At 51.2% G+C, this 15,130-nt stretch overlaps 3 protein-coding genes across 3 annotated transcripts; 2 read left to right on the forward strand and 1 right to left on the reverse strand.

The window, feature by feature from the left end:
• The first annotated feature begins 136 nt into the window (after positions 1-136).
• P170DRAFT_509197 (FMP27 family protein) lies at positions 137-9,840 on the forward strand. The gene is made up of 4 exons (XM_024854649.1): positions 137-5,083; positions 5,143-9,108; positions 9,172-9,269; positions 9,323-9,840. Exons 1-4 carry the CDS (start codon positions 488-490, stop codon positions 9,381-9,383), a joined length of 8,721 nt encoding a protein of 2,906 aa, XP_024706467.1. The 5' UTR covers positions 137-487; the 3' UTR covers positions 9,384-9,840.
• A 397-nt stretch (positions 9,841-10,237) lies between these two features.
• P170DRAFT_355966 (uncharacterized protein) lies at positions 10,238-11,757 on the reverse strand (the record flags this gene model as incomplete). Its single annotated transcript, XM_024844117.1, has 6 exons — positions 10,238-10,616; positions 10,692-10,722; positions 10,797-10,864; positions 10,935-11,052; positions 11,125-11,509; positions 11,581-11,757. The coding sequence occupies 6 exons, from the start codon at positions 11,755-11,757 to the stop codon at positions 10,238-10,240; spliced, it is 1,158 nt and encodes a 385-aa protein (XP_024706468.1).
• A 1,090-nt stretch (positions 11,758-12,847) lies between these two features.
• Positions 12,848-14,383, forward strand: P170DRAFT_455429 (S-adenosyl-L-methionine-dependent methyltransferase; the record flags this gene model as incomplete). The annotated part of the gene is made up of 4 exons (XM_024851523.1): positions 12,848-12,853; positions 12,965-13,328; positions 13,380-13,970; positions 14,070-14,383. The coding sequence occupies 4 exons, from the start codon at positions 12,848-12,850 to the stop codon at positions 14,381-14,383; spliced, it is 1,275 nt and encodes a 424-aa protein (XP_024706469.1).
• Positions 14,384-15,130: the final 747 nt, after the last annotated feature.

Below are 15,130 nucleotides of genomic sequence, written 5' to 3' on the forward strand. Positions count from 1 at the left end.
GTTGGCCAGAATGCCCCGGAAGACCAAGTGGGCGGCTTTCCGCTTCCAGTTCTGCCCGCCTGTCGCCTGTCCGTCTGTCTGTCTTTCCGCTGACATGCTGGATAGATCTATGGTTCGTCCGCCCGTATTCTCTGCCTTTCGCTTACTCACCGTTCTCTCTCGTCGCCCAGTTTTCCTCTCGTCGCTGAAAAAGCATGACTGATGTGCGATCTGTACGGATTTACTGCGACGCTTCTTCGGCTGCTGTGGAGTTGCAGGTCCTGAATTGAGACCTGTCCCTTCGCCGCATCCCGAGTTCTTCGGACTAGACCTCGATCCCTTCGGGGTCCGGTCTGCCCCGGGTGGTTTCTCGAGACCAGGAAACTGACCCTCATTCTCACGAGCTTCGTCCTAGGAAACACGTTACGGATCGGAGTCTCTCGATGGTTTCGGTTTTGTCCTTTGCCCGCCCTGTTCAACGGATCGGTCTCCCTGATCGCGAGCCACGATGACGCTTTTCAACCCGACCACCGTACTCGTCGGTTTTCTCCTTCTCTACCTCTCCTCGTTCCTGATCTTCGCCATCGTTCGAATCGCGACGGGGATATCCATCCAACGAATCGGTTACCTCTCCCTCCGCCGCATTGCGTACGCTCCCAAGGAAGGCGTGTTGATCGAGCTGCGTGGTCTGGGACTGTCTCTACACCCTCCGTCCTTTGCTCAGCCAACATGGCTGAGTCTCCGATTGACCGACCTGAAGGTGACACTGGATCCCTCCGTGCTGGGGAAAAAACAAGGAAATGCGAAGAAAGCCGACGTGCCGGAACCCCAAAGCTCGGAGGAACTCGGTGGTTCGCAAGACGGGGAGGAGGATTCCGCCCTCCCCCCTCGGAGCAAGACATGGAAGACCTTAACGGGACTGAAGGAACACGTCAAACGACTCCATCGGAAGATACACTGGTTGAAATTGGTGGACGTTGTGGCTGTCAACACGACCGTCAACATTCTCGAGGCCGGCCAAATCCAGGTGGGATCTCTGTCCCTGGCGGTGGATACGAGGCGCAAGATGGTGGACAGAGGAAAGGTTTTTCGCCGCAAGAAGGACGAGTCCGGCGAGCAACACCCCGCCGAGTGGATCATGACGGTGCAAAATGTCCTGCTGGCTGTCGATGGCGGAGAACCGACGGAACTACTGGATAACGTCGGAGTCAACATACACGGACTTCTTCACAAGGATATGGATGGTCTCAGGGATGCCTCCATTGCGGTCAAAATTGGAAGGATGCATATACCGTACGACGACTTGACAACGCTCATGCAACGCATTAAAAAATTCCGGCAGTCTTTCAAAGAACCCTCGGACGACGACCTGGAAGATGAAGTGACATTTGCGGATTTTGTGGAGGAGCTCGACCGGCCCGGAAGTCGCGACGATACGATTGTTCAGACTGTCGCAGATTCGAAGGAATTTGCCAGTTCTCTTCTCCGCGGAATTCAAGAAATCCAAGTGGCATTGAGTTTCTTCCGATTGTCTCGAGCTATTCAACCATCTTCGGCAAAACAGAGCTCCGTGTACTTGAACGTCGTGTCCCATGAACTGGGAGTGGACCTCCATCGGATGGACCAGAAAAGCCCGGCTCATCGCATGTACTTCCAGCGCAATGACGTTGCTCACCAAGCCCTTCTTGCCGCCATATCCTTTTCAGTCAGCTTGGATGACAGCTCGGGGGAGACAGATAATATCCTTTACATCCCCATGGCGACTACCACTATTAAAACCACCCTTCCTTCGAAAACAATCAGCTCATACGATGAACGGAACCCGGAAGACCGCAACACCAATATTCTGTTTGCGAATTTGGTGGTCACGTCTCCTTCGCTTGACCTGGAACCAAGACATGTGTCTCGGCTTCTGGGATTGGCCCAGGATAGAGCTTCCACGAGAAGTGGAAAAAAGAGAAGCAACCATAGGCTGATCTCCCGACTGCTACCAAAAGCGAGCATCAAGCTCTCGGTGCATGAGCCTGTGATTCGGTTCGTTCTTCCGATCTCCGACGATTCATCTTCCAATCCGGAGGACGATTACAACCTCCTCATCTCCTCCATCTCCTCTATCTCACTTGATATTGAATCTTCTCACTCTACCGAAGGCAGCGTGCATTATGCACTTTCTTCCGTTTATAGGGTTGCATCTCATCAGCTGTATTACCAGACGCCCTCCGGAGTTAAGCATAATTTACTCACGACGGAGAATCTTGAAATGAAGGTTCATTTGAGTGCTTCTCCGGAGGTGCGAGTGATCGCCTCCGGAAGCCTGAATAAATGCTCCGCCCACATGGTGAACGGTGACGTGAATCATGGGATCCAACAGGTCATCGAGCAATTCCAAGCCCAGGTTCGGCCGAGAAAAAGAATGTCTATGTCGCATGAGGAGAGGAAGCCTAGCATTCTTAGGCGGATTCCCTCTTGGCTGCTTCGCCTTCAATTTGAGGCAACTGGCTTGAGCTTAGAAATTGCCGGCGTTGATAAGAGTGTTTCCGAGGCGTCCCGTGGCGTTTCCCTGCAGCTTCAGTCATGGTCCGCAGACTACAAGGCCCAGAAGACCGAGTCTCATAATATCAGCTTCGCCCGGCGGCGGACTCCAAGTCATTCTACCATCGGCGACGAGTCACCGTTCAGGTTCCCTCCAACATCTCCACCCCGACAAACGCAACATGGTGCTGCAGATGGGAGACGACTAGCGCTGCATATACGAGGCTTTGAAGGCTTTGTCATAGAGTCAGAAGACTACTTGGAATCGGAGCCGTTCATCTCGCTGCCCAGATTTGAGGTGGCGCTGAGCACGTTGAGCGACCGCCTCGGACCCATATTCAACATTAATTCCGTCCTGAAAGGTGTTTACCTTCAGTATTCTCTGTATCGCTATTACTGTCTGGGGGTTGCTGTCTCTGTTCTCCAGAAGGCTTTCGCGCGCCAGCCGCCCGAATCATCAAGCCAGGTACCACCTTCGTGGGAAGCAATGGGCCCTGCGCCCACTTCTCCACGCCCAACGGTACAGCGAAGTGAGCTGATAACGGTCGATGCGAGAGCTACCGTCATTCAAATCAAAACTTCTATGCCAGCAGACCCTCCGATGCTCTTACAAATTTATGGGTTGTCCGCTGGTTCCCATCGACTATCTGCCCCCTTTATGAGGGCCCATCTGGTCCGGCTCCACGCAGAGGCGCCCAAGTTGAAGGGTGTTTGGGCAAGGATAATCAGCATGAACAACTTTAGACTTGACCTCCGGACGATGAAGTTGAAGCAGGCGATGGGTTTGGTCGAAGAGAAGTCGATTGATGTATGGGCCGATTTCATTCGCATAGGTGTGCCTCATCATATGGTCATGCATCGCATATTCGATAACATCATCAACACATCGAAAGCGCTCAAGCAACTTCATTACCGCTTCAAAAACCATTGTTCGGATTTCCCTTCGGAGAGGGACCCGGAGGAGCCAAAGAAAGTACCGAGAGTCACCGTGCGCAGCAAAGCCTTGCTTTTCGAGCTGGAGGACGACGCCTTTGAGTGGAAGCTAGGCTGTATATACCGAACTGGTCTCCTTGAGCAGCGTCAGCGCTTGGCTCGGCAGGAGGCGTTCGAGCTGAAGGTGCAAAAGATCAAGGAAACTGGACAGCGACGTGGCTCCTCTAGATTGCGAACCAGATCGAGCCACCGAACACTCCGCAGTGAACGTGCAAGCCAAGACACCCGACGCAGCAAAAGTGCCGACCCAAAGCCGCGGGACGACGATGATAGTCCTGGCGCCAAACGCGGACGAGGGAAAAAGTTCCGTTACGACGCGGAGGGTGCGGCTTGTCTTTCCTCCGAATCTAAAATCTCCACAGACAGCGCTTGGTATCGTCTGCAAGAGCATCATGCGCGGAGCTGGAAAAAGAAAATCGACGCCGCCCTGCGCTTCCAAGGTACATCGATAAAGGAGGTGAGGAATCTTTTCTCCGGGGCCGATGAGCCTCCCGAAGATGTCGAGGAAACTGAGACGGTGCTTTCTATTCCGAATCGACCTGCTCTCCTGGCTGCGTTGATAAGCGACATAAACCTTACTATAGACAAGCCATTCTTTCCACTGGACCAGTACCCCGAGTTTCTCCACAGGATTGGCAAAGGCATACCTATGTCGACACAGTATGCTTTGCTTATCCCGATGAGTTTCCAGCTGGAGATGGGAGAAGCCCGTGTCAATCTACGAGATTATCCCTTGGACTTGTTGCATATCCCAGCTTTGCGACCCGGGCAATCTCCTAGGCTTCCAAGTTGGTCACTTCGAACGAATTTTGTTATCGCCGAAGAGTACCGTGATCTCGAGTCAGCCAGAAAAGTTCAAGTTGAGCTGGCTCCCTCCACAGAACTTTCAAATGGGTCTATAAGTCCAGCCTTCACGATGGATGTCTGGCGATCTGTGTCTCCAGTAAAGACTTACTCTGATCCGACCATTCAAATAAATACCAGTCTCCCAACCAGCATCTCATGGGGCATGTCCTACCAACCAGTGGTTCAGGACATGATGAAAATCATAGAAGGATTCACCAAACCAGAAATCGATCCCTCCGACAGGGTAGGCTTCTGGGACAAGATCAGACTGAGTTTCCACTCTCGGATCAGAGTCGTTTGGAAGGAAGACGGTGATGTTCATCTACGCCTGAAAGGCTCTCGTGATCCATATGTGGTCACCGGCTTCGGTGCTGGTTTCGTAATGTGCTGGCGCAGAGATGTCAAGTGGGATATCCATACCAGTGACGACCCAATGGAGTTTATGAGCGTCACCAGTGGAGAGTATGTGATGGCAATTCCAGACTACAGCCATGAAGCTCGATACATGGCCGAAGTCACGGCACAAGATCTGGAAAGCTCTTCTGCTTCAAGCGACCTGAAGAATGCAGCCCACTTCAAGAAAGTTGTCATGAAGCTTTCTGGCGACGTGAAATGGGTGGCCGGCCTCGTTTTTGAGAGAAATGTAGACGAGAGTAGAAGATCGTTCGAGTTCAGGCCGCACTATGATATCGTGCTTCGGAATCCTATCCACGTCGATCCTTCTCAAAGAGAGGTATGTTGTGTTGTCATCCGCAAACAAGGTCTTCTATAGCTAACCATTTTGCACAACAGGACTATGACGCTTACAAAGGCTTTCGAAGTAACCATATCCACTTGTCCGTTGCTGTTGTTGCCCCAGAAAGTAGAAATTGGAGTGTCGATCACGTTCAACCTTCTACGAGCTACAACACAGTTCATCTCACCCCGCGGTTCTTCACACACTTCTTCAACTGGTGGTCGCTCTTTTCCGGTGTCATGTCTCTGCCCGTTCGTCAAGGACCCCTTTGGCCTGGTGTCACGAAAACTAGCAAAAAGTTCAATCGCCATCTTGCCACGGTTAAATACAAGCTACTCTTTGCGCCTCTGTTTGTGGCACATATTTACAAACACAAGGACCGTGAAGACTATGCCGAGGATGTTGTCACTGCGACCGGTATTAAAGTTCGCTTGGACAGCCTGAAGCTGGATGTCCATCAGCGTCGTGAACAAATCAAATCTCAGGCCAAGGGACGACTAAGGCAAAACCAGGCCAGCGCGATGCGGATAAACCAAGCGCAATTGGATCTGCAGGCCGCAGACTTCAGGGCCGTCTCTGCAAGCATCGAAGGAACCAATCTCGATGACATAGAGAACAACAAGGACGACATCATCTCTTCCTTCCAGCAGCCTGTGGCCTCTGTTGACCTGTCAAGATTCACCATCCCCGACCAGAATCTTGATTGGATTGACATGGATGATTTCGTGGAGTTGGATTGGATTCTCCCCCAGGAGTCGAATCCTCGAACGCAGATTTTACCTTTGGCATTCACCCCGAGGTTCACCTACTTCCGTCAAACGGATCACGGCAACTTGAGCCCGGACGAAACAGGGTATAGCACGTTTGGAAATGAACCTACTCACGAATGTGTCATGTCCGAGAACAACGACCCTCGACGGGTTCAAATGGAACTGATCAGAGACCGTCTTGCTACCGTGGAGGCACAAATCCGGGACTGTGACCGAACAATAGGTGATCAAGAGCTCAGAATGGCCAAGGAAGTCGACCATGATCCAGATTTGAGGTCTCAGCATAATGATTACGTTAAGCAAGCGGAGTCCCTAGCAAGGAGGCGCGGCTTCCTCTCTGGTGGACTTCAACGTCTTGAACGTCAGCTTGCGCGAGACGAAAGGTCGCCTACAGAGAAGAATCCTGAGATGATTGCAAGCGATACCGCTTCTAGGCTCGGCAGGGACTCCGATTCCACCAACGATGGTAGGGATGCTGCGGACCTTGATGGACTTTACTCGTCTCCCAACGACGAATTTGCCAGCGATTTCAATAACCGTTTCATGATCCACAACACCCAGCTCAAATGGAACAATTCCCTCAGAAACATTATCCTTCGTTACAGTCACCAGGTCAGCCAGCGGCGTGGGTTTGTTTATTACATGTCTCGACGAGCCGTCAAGTTTATCCTAGACATTGTCGATGAACAAAGCAAAAACAAGCACAGACACTCTAAGCTCTCGCAAAGCGCATCAAGGCGTCCTTCTGATGCACGGGGCTTGGTAGACACCGACGATGATGATAGTGTGGAAGATCGCATTGAACAGCTATTGAGCGACGCAAAACGGTTTGTGAATGCGGAAGACCAGGAACAGTCGGACCAGCAAGGCCAAAACAAGCCCATGTCAGATGGCTCCAGCGAGAACATATCGCCAGAATTTACGCCGCAAAACAGTTATCACCTGCGACTTATTGCACCTCAGATTCAACTTCAGAGCGAGAAGAACCATAAGTCCGTGCTACTCGTTGCAGCCAAGGGCATGCAGCTCAAGGTTGTATCAATCATGGACAAGGAGCGCGTGTCCGACGATATCAGCGGTTTGGTGCAACGTCGTTTCTCTCTCGATATGGACGGAGCCCAGTTCTTTGTCGCAACTCAAAAGAACCTGATGACTCACTTGCAATTCTATGCCGGCAACAAATACGGCAACTCCCCCGGTTCCGCCTGGCCACCTTGGTTGACACTTGAGGCCATGTTTGATTTCGAACTCAATCCGTTTGGCTTCTCGAGAATTATCCAAAAGACTTCGGCCAGCTTACGCTATGACAAGTACAACAATCTCCGTCTGAAGTATAACGAGGAGGTGGCTAAGGGACAGCGCCAATCTGGCCAACAGAACGTCCCAGATGGCCAGGAAACGAGAATGGATCAAATCAGCGTCGATTTCCCACACTTCCGTGCTATTTGTGACTCGGCCGAGTACTACTCGATGTACATCATCGTTTTGGACCTCCTTCTCTACAGCGAACCCCTGGAGAAGGTTCGGAACGAACGTCTCGAGAGGATTATGCTAAGTTCCGATTTCAGCGACCTCCGCGGTGCTCCGGAAATGGTCTTCAAGCTGCAGGCCCGTATCAGGCAATTGGAAGAGATCAAGGAGCATTTCCAGATCCACGCGAAGTATCTGGACAAGAAGGGCTGGGAAGATCGTCTGGTCCTGGAGAATGACCTGACTCAGTGCGAAGATGAGCTGTTCTTCTTGATGAAAGCCATTACAACGTCCCAGCGCAAAATCGAACCGACAGTGTCCGGAGCGACTGGAATCTTACGCTGGAACATCTCTGCAAGCGAAGTTGTGTGGCATCTCATGAAGGATGAGTCGGAGCCGCTGGTCGAGTTTCAGCTTCGGAATGCCGAGTATGACCGCACCGACAACAGCGACGGTTCGAACCACAATCTAGTGGCAGTTGAACGACTGTATGGTCTGAACCTTCTTCCCGATGCCATATATCCTCAGATTATTGTGCCGTATCTCGACCAGACCAAGCATCTGGATGTCCCAGACGATCACATGATCAAAGTCAGTTGGCATATGCTCGAGGCTGTTGCAGGCATTCCGGTCTTGGATGACTTCGAGGTTTCGTTATTCCCTCTCAAGATCCAGTTGGAACATGAACTCGGTCAAAAGGTGTTCGAGTACATCTTCCCCAATGTCGGGTCAACTGCATTCGAAAACGGCGGTTTCTCTCCCTTCATGATCAAGAACATGAAGCCATTAGACAATTCCGACTCGGAAGACGAGGAGGACAGCAGCTCAACTTCTCCCCCGACAGCACACGGAAGCAGCGATCCTTCGGTTGAAGATCTTCAATTCTCGAAGGGACCTGGCGCTATCGAGCTCCGACTACACCCGACACTGTCGCTGTCTGAAGAGGCCAGGCCAAAAACACATCGCTCTAATCATCTGAAGGGCTTGGCAATGACGCCCATGAACAAGGAACTTCCTCGACCGAGCTCATCCCGCCAGCTCGCGCGTCCGGCAACCAGTGTTGGTACCTTGACGAAGAAAAGATCGGTCGACAGTATGCGCGTGTTGTCGCGGCAGCCTACAGAGAAGAATCTTGCAAATGGGTCGAGCGCCAACCTTGGTGAAGACAAGGGCAAAAAGTTCAGCCTGGCTAAGATACCAATCAGGAAGTCCAAGGAGACTACCGACGATCTTACCCAGATGATGTCACGCGCATCGAATTACATGACTCTGGCCCATGTCAAGGTCCATGACGTGGTTCTTTGCTTGAGCTACAAGGGCAAAGGCGACCACAACTTGGAAGATCTTCACGACTTCGTTTTCCGTTTGCCCATTCTGGAGTACCGAAACAAGACATGGTCGAACTTGGATCTTGCCTTGCGATTGAAGAAGGATGTGATCAAGGCTCTGATCTCCCATGCACCCGCAATCCTTGGGAACAAGTTCTCGCACCACCGGCCTAACAGACAGCAACAAAAGCGATACCGGGAGCTTGCGAGCTCGTCACAGATCCTGCACAACTCCGACACCACCACACTGTCCGACAAGAGCCATAGCCTTGCAAGTCAAGACTCGAACAGCGAATTCTCCGAGTCCCGTTCTCAACGATCCGTCCAATCGGGTACTTCTCCGCTTGTACGATCCAACTCATTGGGATCCAGCACCCTTAGCACGCCCGAACCAGGTCTTGTATCATCCGATGCTCGCTCTGCGAGTGAAGTAGATGTGGATGCTCGCTGGGAGGTATGTATCATCCCCGCAAACCTGCCGTTGAAATCTGAGTTTGATCATTAACACATCTTCTAGCAATCTCGTCGAATCGTGAATCCTCCCAATCGGCCCATGACATCGGGCACCACGATTTCCCGCTCCCAAACCAAACGATGGGACGGGCCTGATGAGAGGTAAGACCGACTCTTCGCAACGCGTTAGAAACGATATACTAACAACCTCACAGTCATAGAATGACGATCCGCAACTTCGGCCGGAAGTTGATGCCGTCTCGCAAAAACGGATAATTCCATAAGCGATATCACACAGAAATCGCTCCTTCCTCTCCTGCATTAATTCATGATTCCTGAACTTCCCTTGCTATCTTTTCAGCATCGCGAGTTAGCGTTTCCCGCTATGAGATACCCAGATGCAGTGGGTGTATATAGGCGTCTTTTTTCCGAATTTTTTTCTGCCTCTTTTTTTCGCCTATAAAATTCCCTCTTCTAATTGTTTGATTGGTTATTTTTTTTTCTTTTCATCTTCTTCATGAGAATCTTTTATATTTGGCCTCTTTTTACCTAATCCTTCGCTTCTATATTGCATTTCTTGTGACGACGGGTTCGTCTTTTTTCTTGGAATAGTTCATTCAACGTTCCCCTGCTTGTGAACCAACCCTGTGTTTATGCGTGTGTGTGTGTGGCCATGACTGACGGATTGACTGATGGCATACTGAGGTGACGGTGAACTTGCATAAAATTTGGGTATATACATGTGATTGAAAATAGGTGTGTATAGATAGATGGTGTAATTGGATAGAGGGTGTTATATGAGCGTGAACGTTCATCTTTCTGGTCATTGTTTTACATTTCTCTCCATGAAGAACTGGATATTAGGTTCATCTAATACTCCACCTACACATGGAGTATAGAAGGAAAAGTTACATAAAATAACCTTGATGCTTTTTGAGCCTATATACCCAGGCTAATAGCGTATTCGTACATTTTGAGAGCCAGCACTAAATCAATAAATAGCCCTAACCGATCCCGAGCGCCGACTTTATTTTCCCACCAATACCAAGATCCTATCCAAATAACCTAGCCCAACCTAATTCCCTCAGTAAAAAATACACCCGCTGAACGAAACTGCCCAAAAAGAAGTATTATGAAAAGCTCCTCTTCTGCGTCGGCTCCGGCGGCGCCTGCGTCTGCATCTCATACTCAATATGAACATCATCCGTCCGATGAATATGCAACGGCCCGGCGGTGTCGACGGCATTATCAAGTCTATTCTCGCGCAGGATACTCTCGCGGCTCTCGACGTCCGTGGTGAGCGTGTAGTCCTGTTTATGGAGGGCGTGGGAGCGCCGGCTGCGATGGCTCTGGCTGGGGTCGTGGCCTTGCTGGCTGCTTTGTTGGTAGTATTTGTGTCGGGAGTTGCTTTTGCCGCCGGAGGTGAGTTTGCGCTTGCCGAGGATGAGTTCGAGGAGAGGTTGCAGGGTGGGGATGCAGGAGGCGATGACGACGACGTTGGCTTCGACGCTGTTTTTGGTGGGATCTGCGTTAGGGTCTGTGTTCCGAGAGAGTGGTTAGGGGTCTGGGACTGCGGTTACGTACTTCGTCCAGATGACGAGGGGGACGGTTCCATCTGTTTGGGTTGATTGTGTGTTAGAATCGGGCGGGAATACTGGGGTTGACTCCATAGGGGGCTGGATGACGTACAGGTGGGATCGGTCTTGTCTGCTAGGCCTTTGATTTGAGCGCATTTAACAATGGCGCAAGCAGCTGCACTAAATGTAGAAATTTGTCAGTGGTATGGTTCTCGGGTGCTCAAACACTATATCCAAGGTTGACACATACACTGCGCCCAAGCCCATTGCTGCGCTCAGTGCGATCTTCTTGCGCAATGACATCTGTAGTTTGAACAACACAGTGCTGGGATAGATGGCTAGGTAGAGATCGACAAATGCGGATATTGCTAGTAAGTGTTAACATGCATCTGTTCGAAGACAAGCGAGAGATAGTAATCGTAATGGCAGTGAAGGCTCACCTCCGTTGAAAGTAGCATAATGGATGAGAATCCAGATATCGCGACATGTCGCCTCCCCATTCATGACCATACTGATTTTCCATAGGGCTTGTGGAGGGTCGCACATGGTCACGTAGATGATAATGTTGACGATGGCAACTGCGCCGACGAAACTCGCCAGGCCCCATGTGATGATGCGGTGGATCAGGCTCGGATTGAGGAGACGATTCAATAAAGCTGCTACGGCAAGCTTGGGTAGCGCGAAGGACAGGATACCGAAGATAAATGATACGCTGTTGTAAAAGAGTCCCTTTTCGGCATCTGCTATATCCAATTTCGCTGTGTGTTCACCATAGCCGTACGCTGCAGATGCCGTGGCGGTTCCCACAAATATCAATCCCAGGACCTGTGTTTTGTGGATTGAATTTAGTTTGAAGGGCTGATGCGACTGAGAACGCGGTATAAGCATGTACTGACCATCGAAATCGCAATTAGCCAGTCGTCCAACCCTAAAACCCGCAACACCTTTTGTCGTATGAAAAGTCGAGCGACGACAATAAATGTCGTGACTCCAGTAAGCGCCCACATCACGGCCATCATCTCAGAACCCTTCCCCGGCCCTTGCTTTTCGTCATTTGCAGTAGACCCCGCCATCATTGGCAATTTAAAATATGGTAACGGAAAGATGACAACGGTTGGAAAGCTGCAGGGGCCGTATAATGAGTCGTGCAGACATCACCCGCCGTCGCCGATATTCCCGTCCCTGTCAAGAAGCAGACGGAATATGTGCTTTCAGTCAACGTTGCTTATGCCTGACTGAGTAGATCCATAGGAAGGACAATGGAAAACACTAGAAGTAAAGAAAGACAGGGAGGAAGAAGTCGGTTAGCTGATGAGCTCCTAGAGCATTGGCATTCGCTCCATCAGACAGCTGAACACAGCATGCTTCGTACGCTGTAGTCCGGACGGAGTACGGAGTAATCTAATCGTTTGGAACAATACATGGTCCAGGGCCAAGTGGGCTGAGAAGCAGGGGCACATGGCACCGTGTTGTCCGAAAGTACCCCAGGATCGAACTAAACCCGAAATCGAACGAAAGGATAACATCCCTGTCAGGAGAAACACGACGTTACTTGTCATGCCAGGGTATTGTTTGGTTCCAGGCTGTGGACCGCGGAATTGACACTTCTTAATTAAGTGGGCCAGCCTAAAGACGATAGGACGGAGCAGTTCGTTGGCATGGGTCAAGTCTAGTGTGGCGTGCTTTAGTGCCAATTTGAAATCACTGATGGAAGTGGCGGCACGAGGATATGTTACTCCGTCCTCCGTAGAGGAAGGAATAGGATCAACAGTGGCAAGGTTCACCGGTTTGGTGTGCTAACCATGATAGACAACATTGGGACTTCGAAGGTCCTTGAAACGGACCTGATAATGGCCCCGTCGTTCCAGTAAATGTCTCGTGGAATCCATCGGTCCACAGTCCATGGCCGATCCTGCTGTGTAGATCAGACTGTCCAATTTTCCAGCCACGAGAGCTGAAATATTCTCACGAGAGGGTGTTTCCTAAATCCGCATCGATTGGTGGATTCTCGAATGCAACATCACCAGGGGTACAAGAGACTAGCATGGCATGTTGCATTAGGCGCAAGCCAGAGGACAAGGGGACAAAAGTGGAGCAGGACAAAGGGAACAGGGTTATTGATACAGTCTTAATTTGAATGAAATGGCTCAGTTCCCCCTTGTCATGCATGTGAAAATTTTTGTGAGGTATCAACTGTCCATCCCCCTCTTTCTCATACTGCTCGTGTGTTGTTTTTCGCAGGATTTAACCATCATGGCCGAGCTCAATAACGGGACCAAGATCAATGGCACCAAGACTAATGGCACCACTGCTCAAGTCGCCCTCGATGACCAGATTGCCATTTCTCCGAATGCACCACAGGACCTTCCCCGCCTCCTCAAGGAAGTCAACTCCCTGAGTCAAGATTTCACCGAGGGACATCAAGAGGCGCGACTAAAGCTCATTGACGCGGCCCAGTCCATTGTCCGAGCTTTGGAGACGCCACGAGAAACCCTGCTTCGCTACTGCTGGGCCCAATCCACCGCTTTCGCGGCGATCGAGACATGCATTGATCTGGGGATCTTCCCCATCCTAGCCCAGAGCGACGAATCGAAATCAGTGGCAGAGCTTGCAAAAGCGACTGGTGCGGAGCCAGAGTTGCTAGGTTAGTCCATCCCTATAAAGAAAAGCAGAGTTCGTGCTCATACAGAGGCAGGGCGTCTCCTGAAACATCTCGGTGCCATGGGTGTGGTCGTGGAGACCGGGTTCGATGAGTACCGCCGTAATGGGTTCTCGACAGCATTGGCGATGCCCCGTTATAGTGATGGAATCCCATGCATAAACGGGTGCACCATTCCTTCAATCCATGCGCTCCCAGCATGGCTGAAGAACAACAACTATACCAGCCCGACCGAGGGCAAGAACTCCCCATTCTCGCTGGGATTCAAGACCGACCTACACTTCTTCGAGTTCCTTAGCGCCAACCCCGAATACCCGCAGCTTGCCGGCCAGTTCAACAACCTCATGTCCGCCTATCACCAGGGACGAGCCAGCTGGATGGACGTAGGATTCTACCCGGTGCAGGATAACCTGATCCAGGGTGCACGGACCGGAACCGACGAAGTGTTCCTGGTGGATGTCGGCGGGAACAAGGGTCACGATCTCGAGGAGTTCAAGTCCAAGTGGCCTGAGGCGCCCGGACGATTGATCCTGCAGGATCAACCCCATGTGCTCGCTGAAATTAAGTCCCTGAACCCGGCTATCGAAGCCACGGCTCATGACTTTTTCACAGAGCAGCCAGTCAAAGGTATAGCCATAACTTTCCCCCTCTTTTTTTTTTTCTTGACCTTTTCTGCGGTCCTCTCAAACCGACGTGATAGCTGACTTGTCCCTTTACTGGGTTTAGGCGCTCGAACCTACTTCCTGCATTCCATTCTACATGACTGGAACGATGAGACCTGCCAGAAGATTCTGCGTCGACTGGCGGATGCCATGACTCCCGGGTACAGCAAGTTGCTGATCAACGAGAACGTGATTCCTGATACGGGGGCCCACTGGCAAGCTACCTCCCTGGACATCATCGTGATGGTGGATCTGGCATCCAAGGAACGGACTGAACATCAGTGGTACGAACTGATGAAGCCAACGGGCCTGAAGATCACGAAGATCTGGTCGGCGCAGGCCAGTGCCGAGAGTCTGATTGAGTGCGAGTTAGTCTGAGGGCATGGGTCAGGTGAGGTGAGCTGGATATACCAATGAGAATGAAATCTGTTCTTTAATTTCCGATGCCGAGGTTTCCGAAGTAGGCGACGTACATTGGCTATCCAGGATCCCAGCGCAAGGATGGGAGGGATGGATTCAGGGAAAGAAAAGTGGAGAGAGTGAGACGCTGAGACTAGGCGGGCGCTAGTCGCTTTGGTCTGCCGCGGGCGCGGGAGGTGGAGCTTTGCCAACGCTTCGTTCCTCTTGGGCTTCTTTATCTCCGGCGCACTCCCTGCTCCTCCCTGCTCGACTCCCGGCGGAATGTCGGCGATTAGGTGGGGAGACTCTTATGTCGCAGTGCAGACTCATTATTGCTCACTGCTGCTCATCTCCACCGTGTTACCTGAGGAATAATGATGCCTAAAATTCCAGCCTTCAATCAGGGTGTCAATCTGCTATCATGCGTCCATGCGTCCATGCGTCCCAACATCGCGCAAAAGCGAAGTGCACAGGACCCTCGATCAAATCGAACCCCATGGCATCCACTTCGCTCATACCGTGTTCATCCTTCCTCGCGTCACTGCTTAGCGTTGGGTCCACCTCCATAAAGAACTGTGGGTTCAATCTTTACAGCTATCCGCAGATACATTTTCAGCACGCGCAGAGCTGAAATACGCAGTACTATCGCCGGGGTGGGGGGTCTTTGTTTTGAATATGGATGCAAAGAAGCTCTGCCAGCTATCTTCAAAATACCAGGAGGTGAAT

The sequence above is a fragment of the Aspergillus steynii genome (genome assembly GCF_002849105.1).
Source record: "Aspergillus steynii IBT 23096 chromosome Unknown P170scaffold_3, whole genome shotgun sequence".
Lineage (NCBI taxonomy): Eukaryota > Fungi > Ascomycota > Eurotiomycetes > Eurotiales > Aspergillaceae > Aspergillus > Aspergillus steynii.